The sequence below is a fragment of the Sceloporus occidentalis genome, unplaced genomic scaffold (genome assembly GCF_023333645.1).
Source record: "Sceloporus occidentalis isolate IW3139 unplaced genomic scaffold, rSceOcc1.0.p SCAF_6, whole genome shotgun sequence".
Classification (NCBI taxonomy): Eukaryota; Metazoa; Chordata; class Lepidosauria; order Squamata; family Phrynosomatidae; genus Sceloporus; species Sceloporus occidentalis.
The window spans coordinates 2,862,533-2,871,750 of record NW_028316986.1 but is presented as its reverse complement, the minus strand read 5'-3'; the positions used below and the strand labels follow the sequence as shown (position 1 = coordinate 2,871,750).

Below are 9,218 nucleotides of genomic sequence, written 5' to 3'. Positions count from 1 at the left end.
GGTGCATCTACACTGTACTTTGCAGTTGCAGTTTGGCAACACTTCAAATGCTGTAGCTCCATCCTATGGAATCCTGGGATTTATAGTTCTTACAAGGTCTTGAGCCTTTGCTGCCAAAGATTGCTTGTGCCTCATCAAACTGCAAATCCCCGTATTCTGTTGGATGGAGCCATGGCAGTTAAAGTGGGGTCAAACTGCACTATTTCTACAGTAGAAAATGCACCCCATGTCTATACAAATTAGAATGAGAAGCTGCATCTGCACTGTAGAAATGATGTAGTTTGATACAGCTTTAACTGCCATAGCTCAATCTTATGCAGTTCTGGGATTTGTATTGTTGAGACAGTTAGCATTCTTTGTCAGAGCGCTCTGGTGCCAGAACAAATTATGAATCCCAGAATCCCGTAGCATTCAGCTAAAGAAGTTAAAGTGTTGTCAAACTGCTTTAACTCTCCAATGGAGATCGTAGTACCATTAGAGTTGGAGGAGACCCCAAAGATCATCCAGTCCAAAGAAGATGCAACCAACGAGTTAGGAAAGGGACCCCACATCTAGTCCAATCCTGTGCCAATGGAGGGCATCTACAAAGCTCCTGGCTATCTAATCTCTGTTTAAAAACCTTAAAAGAAAGTCCATCATCTGCTGAAGGAGCCTGTTCCACTGTCCAAGAAGAATTCTTCTTAGTGGTACCACCACCGTCATCAAATGAACAGATTTGCAGCTGATTTGCAGGAGTCAATGGCGCATTAAAACCTCTTAAGGAATCATCCTCTTGGAAGGAAGAGATCCCCAGGTTGTCATCTAATCCAATAGAATCCATAGCTAAAAAGACCCCTGACAAGTGGCCATCCAGCCTCTGTTTCAAAAGCCTCCCCTGTTGAACAGCTCTTGCCACCAAGATCTTCTTACTATTTCAATGGCATATTTGTTTGCTTCTCTCTATAGTTTCTAAGCAACCGCTTTCCGTCTGGACGCAACCTTCACCCACTTGGAGCCTCTCCCAGAATCAAAGGCATCATGACGCTGGCAGGTATGGTTGCTTGGAAGGTTCCATTTTGGGAGGGATTGCATCTCCCAGAATCCTCAGGTTATCCCAAGATCATTTTTCTTGCCCTTTTCTGCAAGTTTTCAAATCCCACAATCTGGAAATGACCAGAACCACGTGCAATATTTCCAGTCCAGCCACGCAATGCAGTAATTAATTAGTAGCTTTGTGAAGTTGAAGGCTTTCATGGCCGGCATCCATAGCATCTGTGGCTGGCTGCTTCAGAGAATGCCATGGCTCAATGCTTCTCTGAAGATGCCAGCCATAGATGCTGGCAAAACGTCAGGAATAAACTCGTCTAGAACATGGCCACAGAGCCAAAAAAACCCACAAAAACAACAACAATTAGTAGCTTTGCTTGGCTGTGCTGGCTAAGGCTGCTGGGAATCGTAGTCCAATGAGATCCTGGAAGGCCACAGGATTCCCACCTGTGGCCTAAATCGAATCCAATGCAAGCATTTATGGAGCATCCAGGTTTAGGAGCAGTATACCAGGACAATCAGTTTGTGGTTAATTAATTGGATTGGATTGAGTTTGGACCCAGATGAGAATCCTACGGCCCTCCAGATGGTGTTGGACTGCAAGTCCCAGCAGCCCTAGTCAGCAGGATTCTCATCTGGGTCCAAATTCAATCCAATCCAGAATACATTGCATGCTTTTATGGAGCTTCCAGGTTGAGGAACAGATCTGCTTTGTTTTAAATTGTTTTAACTGGTTTCAGATTGTCTTGTTTAAAGTGATAAATTATTCAATATCTCTTTTTTTTGTTAGTCTTTTGGGAAATGTTTGTTGTTTTAGATTTTTCTCAGTTGGTTTTACAGCACCTTGAGATCCTTCGACAGAGGGAGGAATCAAAATACTTCAGTCAATCAATCAATCAATCAATCAATCAATCAAAGCATCCAAAGGAGAGAACTGTTACTGTTTGGGGGGCAAGGGATGGACGCATAATTCCACATTAACTGGTGTTAGAGCTGCAGGACTCCCATGAAAGTGGGAAAACCACTAATTTTCTTAAAAAGCTAAGTTTTGAACCTCTCTAGGAATTTCTAGGTCCTCCAGCGCAACTCTATGGTTAATATCTGCCAGACGTTGCCCATAGAATTGCGCCAGAGGACCTACAATTGCCTAGAGAAGTGTTGTCTCTAGACACCTCTAGTTCCTTGAGTGCGACTTCGGGTGGTCATTGACCATAGAGTCGTTCTGGAGGACCTAGAGATTCCTAGAGAGAACAAATCCAAGAATAATCAGATCCGCAAACGGCAAAGTCGTCAACGTGGAGGGATAACTGTACTAATTCCAGAATGCCACAGCCGGCGTTGTAGTCTTTAAAAAGTAACTTTTCCAAGATGGCTCGTGTATGCGTGACTAAGAGTGCTTGTGTATGCTTGTGTGTTGGTGTTTCTCTACTAAAATTGGGGATGCTTTCTCTTGATGGAATTTTAATGTTTCTTTATGGATGTTTCTCTCTCTCCAGCATACAAAGAAAAAATGAAAGAGCTCCCCCTGGTGTCCCTTTTCTGCTCCTGCTTCCTCTCAGACCACTTAAATAAACCATCCTATAAATACGAGGGTAAGTGCGCCAGTCCATGCGCTCAGAAGTGATGCAGGCTAAGTCCACTTTTGCCTAGCAATATTTTTAACAAATGATGGACAACCGCACCTCTAAAATTTCTCCTTTTCTCAGGGACTCTGGATTGGCTTCAACAAAACTCCTATTTATCTATCTATCTATCTATCTATCTATCTATCTATCTATCTATCTATCCAGTGATTAACAAACAGAACTTAAATAAATTATGGGATATTTTGGCTTCTTGCCTCTTCAGTTGCTGAAAACAAAAATCAACCGCATCCAGTTTTGCTAATCTAAGTTCTGTTTGGTAACCACTCAAATATACAGCCGGCCCTAGGCTAATAGTAGAAGGCAAAAACAAAAGTGTGTGTTATAGAAGATTATCAATACCAATTATATTGGGGGTAAGAGATATATTTGAATGTTATAAACATGTATGATGTAGATGTGTAAGTATGTTGGCCCATGGATTTTTTTCTCCACGGAATCAAGCATCCACTGCTTGAAAATATTCATATATATATATATATATATATATATTCCAAAATGCTAACCTTTCTGTTGCCATTTTGTATAAGGGACACCATTTTACTAGGCCATTGTATATAATGGGACTTGAGCATCCATGGATTTTGGTATCCACAGGGGTCCTGGAACCAAACCCAAGCAATACCAAGAGCCCAATGTATAACAACAACAACAACTACATACACACTCACACACAGAGGGAGTTACATCTGCTTACACATCTTCCTTCTACTTTCCCCCTTTGTCCATAGCTTACTTCAATTGCTGCAAACAGGGTTCCAAGTGCAAAAATAGTTTGCACTCCATTAATTCAGCAGCGGGGAAAGGAGATGAAAGTGTGGAACCTTGCCTTTCTCTTTGGACTAAGGCAAATGCAAACAGCTGCAATCTCTCCTCACTCGTGTGTTCTTCCCCATTCATAACTTTTGCCATCTTGACCAGATTCTGAAATTGCTTGGCCCCACAGATCTTCTTCTTCTTCTTCTTGTGTGCCTTCAAGTTGTTTCAAACTTATCCCTATCATGGGGTTTCTGGGGCTGAGAGTGTGTGACCAAGCCAAGGTCAACCAGATGGTTTCCATGGTCAAGCAGGGAATTGAACCTGGATCTCCAGAGTCATAGACCAACACTCAAACCACTACACTGTCTCTCAGCCCCATGTATCCCGGTCTTCATCTATGAAATGTAGGAAGGTGTGTCATTCTATTTCAACATCTCCCTCCTTTTCCTTCTTTCAGTAGACACAGTTGACCTCACCTGGTGTGTGATTTCTGACATGGAGGTCATCGAACTCAACAAGCGCACCTCAGGGCAGTCCTTCGAGGTTATCCTGAAGCCGCCCTCCTTTGACGGAATCCCCGAATTCAATGCCTCCCTGCCCCGAAGACGCGACCCTTCGCTGGAGGAGATCCAGAAGAAACTAGAAGCTGCAGAGGAACGCCGTAAGGTGAGCATCCATTGTGGCCCATATTTCAGATGATGGTCACATAGAATGATAGAATCTCAAATCCTAGAGCTGGAAGAGACCACAAGGGCCACTCATTCCAACCCCCTTCTGCCAAGCATTTGCAATAGATGGCCATCCAGCCTTTGCTTAAAAGCCTCCAAAGAAGGACACTCTATCACCCCCCAAGGAAGCAGCGTCTTTAACTGTTGAACAGCTCTTACCATCAGGAGGGTCTTCCTAAGGTTTAGGTAGAACCTCTTTTCCTGTAATTTGCATCCATTTCTCCAGATCCTAGTTTCTGGAGCAGCAGAAAACAAGCTTTCTCCATCCTCAATGAGACACCCCTTCAAATCTGAGGGCTGTCATATCACCTCTTAACCTTCTCTTCTCCAGGCTAAACATACCCAGATCCCTAGGTCCCTCCCCCTAGAATGTTGGAAGATCTTTCCCTATGTCATTACATCTCAGGCTAAGGAAGGATGATGCTCAGTCCACCCCCAGATGAAGTCACATAGAGCCATGTTATTTCTCCCAATACTTGCATGTACAGATCCAAAGAATCTCCCATAACAAAGAGGTTAGTGTACCTTGCCGGTGGGTGAATTACTTATCAGCCATTAGGAGGCCTCATTGTTCAGGTTCAGCATTGGCAGCCTTAGTCTGCCTTGATGCGCCAGTGGCAAATGGGCTCTGTCAGCCACAAAGGTCGGATGTGGAAGAGGAATGGGTTTCCTTTCCCTGGCTCAGTTTACCTTCCGTCAGAGTAACCGAATCTAGTGTGTCAGTCCTCTGTGCTGTTATAGCTCTGTGAGAAATGGTCGCTGTCCTCTTAGAAACAGAGGCAGGAATCCTTTGGGTCTCTTACACATGCACACGTTCCCCTATGGAAGGGGTTGGACATTTTTGTCCCATGCAAAAATGCCTGGTGAAGAGAAGGACAAGAGGGGATATATTAGCCTTGTTTAAATATTTGAAGAGACATTATATTGAGGATGGAGCAAGTTTGTTTTCAGCTGCTCCAGAGAACAGGACAAGTAGCAATGGCTTTAAGCTCCAGAAAAAGAGATTCCAGCTCAACATTAGGAGGAACTTCCTGACAGTAAGAGTTGTTTGACAGTGGAACACACTCCTTCCTCAGAGAGTGATGGAGTCACCTGGATGGCCATCTGCTGGGAGGGCTTTGATTGTATATTCCTGCATGGCAGAATGGGGTCTCTTCCAATTCTACCATTCTATGATTCTATTATTATTATTATTATTATTATTATTATTATTATTAACCACCTCTCCTCATGGCTCAAGACAGGTTACAACATAGTTAAAACACAGTCATTACATAAAATGCACATATTAAGCAATTTTTATATTACCATACGTAGGACAATAATTAAATATAAAACTCATGTTTTGCACATTATACAAGCAGCTGAACATGTGCATTTGGGCTAGCATCCTAATGGTGACATATGTGAGCATAACTCCATCTAATGCGTACATCATCATCATCATCATCATCATCATCATCATCATCATCTGTTTTTGTGGAGGCTGGTCTTCTCCACAATCTTCCAAGCCTCCTCCCCAGGACTCACTGTTGTTCTGCAATAGACTGACAGTCATTCTGTGGTGTGTGGAAATCTGAGACTGTCTTGGCTCTGGAGATCCTCACTGGAGCTACGCAGAAGATGTCCTAAGTCTGCATCTGGCAACAGAGACACTTCTCTCATCCCAACACCAGCCACTGAACAGCTGTGGAATTGCTATTGCAGAAAACCATGAGTCCTGGGGATGGTGGCAAAGGAGCTGTAGCAAAGTGCCACATGTGGAATTCTAGCTCTCTATGCAAGCATATAGGTTCTTGGCTTTGGCTGCACATTCAGCTGCAAAACATCACAGTCTACGAGAGGATGGACGTGTTCCAAATTGCTGATACTTCACCGATAAAAACTGGGACACAGGTGACCAAGCAATATTAAAGTATTGTCAAGATGGCAAAAGTAATGAATGAGGGAGAACACACAAGTTAGGAGAGGGTGCAGCAGGTTGCTTTTGCCTGAACCAACTGGGAAGAGTAAGACTGCATCCTTTCCTCTCTTTCCTGCAGAGTGAATTGAACTCAGGAGATTATCACATGGAGGATAAGGATGGGAGTAAAGTGGATTACCCCTGTCCTTACCCCATCCTATTTGTGTGATCGGGGGAAAGATTAGTGCACACACTGTGCTTATCCCGTCCTCCTCTGGTCAATGAACTGTAATGGCCCCATTATTTGATATTAATGGGAGTTTCTTGTTTTATTTTGTGGGTTTAGTACCAGGAAGCAGAGCTCTTGAAGCACCTAGCAGGAAAGCGGGAGCACGAACGGGAGGTCATCCAGAAGGCGATCGAGGAGAACAACAACTTCATCAAGATGGCCAAAGAGAGGCTGATACAGAAAATGGAGTCCAACAAAGAGAACCGAGAAGCCCATCTAGCTGCCATGTTGGAACGCCTGCAGGAAAAGGTGAGCAGTTAGTTTTTAGCAGTTGAAAAAGAGGAGAGGCAGGTTGAATTAGATCAGAGAAATCTATGCTGGGCTGCAAGTGTTGGGCAAAGAACATCCTGCATTTAGTATTCCTTTGAAGCCTGCAATTGCATTTTAAAGACAAACTAAGACCAAGAGGATGTCTGCATGGGCAAAAAACCCCACCTTCACCCCAAAGTCTGTTCCCATGACACTTGTACTTCCGGTGAAATATTGCAGGTTGTTCTCATTAACCCGACTTTGCTCCTGAGTTGGAAAAGTTGGAGAAAATCCCAGTGTTTCCCCCAAACCCCAGGATGAGCGTGGGGTTTTGTGGTGTGCAAACATCTGGATCAGGCTGAATTAAACCAGTGCCAATCTGCATTAATTCTGCAGTATAGATGCAGCCACAGTAAATGCTCTCTCCCCAGACCATTTTAATAGTCAGTAGCCACGTTGGGAAAAGAAAGTCCATTCAGGTGCCAACCGGGGTCTGAAGAAACTGACCTGTCCACCTCTCCTCCCAGCAGCAAGCAAGACTGTGACAATCAGAAGCAGTTTAGTTCAGCTTTATTTGCTTATAACCATAGGTCATCACAATATATAACAAAGGTGCCATACAAATATCAAACACTTAAAATACAAAAATATATTAGGTGTAATATAAAACTTCAAATAGCATTTCTGTTTCTACTAAATTTATAGAATCATGCTGGAGGACCTAAAACTGCCCAGAGATGTATTCTTGAGGAGGGTAAAACAAATCAATAAAATTAATTTCTAGAATTAGCCCACACATATAGCCGATATGTTAAAAAGTTAGAAGGCCTGGACGCGAAATAGGGGGAAATGCTGTTTTTGTGATAGATAACTGAGCAGGTCAAAGAGACATCTTCATGGCTTCTTCATTGCATCTCTGGCACCTGAATGTCTGCATTAAGCCAAAATAAGGAATGTTTAAAATGCCAGGCTGGAACAGTGAGTTAAAAGAGTCCTGATAAAGGGGATTGATGCGGTTCAAAATGTATACTTTTCTGTAGCCAATGAGTGAACGAAATATATCTATGTTTAATCCTATATACCAGTCAATGTGCAGCTTAAGAGTTCTTTGTTTGAATCCCTATCAAAGGGAATCCCACCTGTTGATCTGGGCATTGGGCTTTGGAAATTATTCCTCTGAAGTGTGCCGGCTAATAAAACTTGCTGGTTTTCTTGCAAACTTCTGGGGTCTCCCTGACTGTTTCCTGGGATATCTGCAATATTTCCTCTAGGAATCTCTAGGTCCTCCAGGGAAGATATTAACCAAACCTGCAAACAATCAGATCTGCAAAAGTCAAAGCTGCAAATGCAGAGGGCCAACTGTCCATGGATCCTTATGTACTTATGCATCACTAAAAGTAGGCAATGTAGAATATGGTCCAGTAACAACAGCAAGAATCTGTGGCACCAAACATCACCTCCTTCTTCCTTCCTTCCCAGGACAAACACGCTGAGGAAGTCCGGAAGAACAAGGAGCTAAAAGAAGAGGCCTCCAGGTAAAGAGGCCCCGCAGCTCATAACCGTTCGGACTAAAAGCTCCAAGGGAAGATGGCGTGTGGCAGGCGGTGGTCATGGCGGCAACTGTCTCAAGCGCAAAAAGTGTTAAACTGACGAATTGGGATTGTCCTCTGCTTTTGGTGTTTGTGAATGTGAAGACAAAAAAAAGAGAATGGGTTGGTGAAACCATCTTGTGTGTTTCAGGGAGGGAGGGAAGGGGTTGGGCGTGGGCACGGACCCCCTCAAGACGGCGGGATGTTGTTTTCTAAGCCCAAGTTCGGTCAGGTTTTCTTTATCCACAAAATGGCGGGCAGTTCATAATGGAACCCGACGCACTTGGTAGAAATGGAGGTTTACAAGGGGGATGGTGTCTCGAGGGGTTGGGGGTGGAAGTTCCCGAAAAGGAAAAAAGGGTGTTAGCAAAATTGAGCGAGGGTCTGGGAGTGAGCAGAGGAAAGTCAAGTCACCTCTGGGGTGAATGTTGTCTTGTGTCTTTTGCCATTTTTAATGTCGGTCATCGGCGTGAAAAGAACGTTTCATGTTGCTTCCCATTAACTTCATTTTCTCTCCTAACTCCAAGCTATCGCAAAGCTGACGTAGCTTTACCGAAGGCGACTGTGGTGGCGACTTGAAACCCGCATGCCTTGGTTTTTAAAAATAGTAATAGTAGTAAAATAATTGTCCAATCTGCACCACAGAAGTAATGCCATGACTCCATGCTCTGGAATTTGGGGATTTGTAGTTTGGTGAAAGCCAGTGTGGCGTAGCGGTTTGGGTGCTTGGCTACGACTCTGGAGATCAGGGTTCGATTCCCAGCTTGGCTGTGAAACCACTGGGTAACCTTGGGAAAATCACACTCTCTTAGCCCCAGAGGAAGGCAAAGGCAAGCCTCCTTTGAACTACTTTGCCAAGAAAACCCTATGATAGGGTTGCCATAAGTCAGAAATAACTTGAAGGCAGACAACAACAAACTATTTAGCCTCCTTTGTCAGGGAGCTCTGATGCCATGTAGAATCCTAGAATCCTGGAGTTGGAAGAGACTCCAAGGGCCACCCAATCCAACCCCATTCTGCCATGCAGGAACT

At 43.8% G+C, this 9,218-nt stretch overlaps 1 protein-coding gene across 1 annotated transcript in view; it reads left to right on the top strand.

Moving 5' to 3' along the window:
• LOC149310326 (stathmin-4) overlaps positions 1 to 8,317 on the top strand; it is a 13,399-nt gene extending 5,082 nt beyond the window's left edge. The window contains exons 2-6 of the mRNA XM_089528266.1: positions 946 to 1,030; positions 2,523 to 2,618; positions 3,886 to 4,094; positions 6,406 to 6,597; positions 8,077 to 8,317. Coding sequence (XP_089384392.1) covers positions 946 to 1,030; positions 2,523 to 2,618; positions 3,886 to 4,094; positions 6,406 to 6,597; positions 8,077 to 8,136 — 642 coding nt within the window. The 3' untranslated portion in view covers positions 8,137 to 8,317. The remainder of the gene's footprint in view (positions 1 to 945; positions 1,031 to 2,522; positions 2,619 to 3,885; positions 4,095 to 6,405; positions 6,598 to 8,076) is intronic.
• Positions 8,318 to 9,218: the final 901 nt, after the last annotated feature.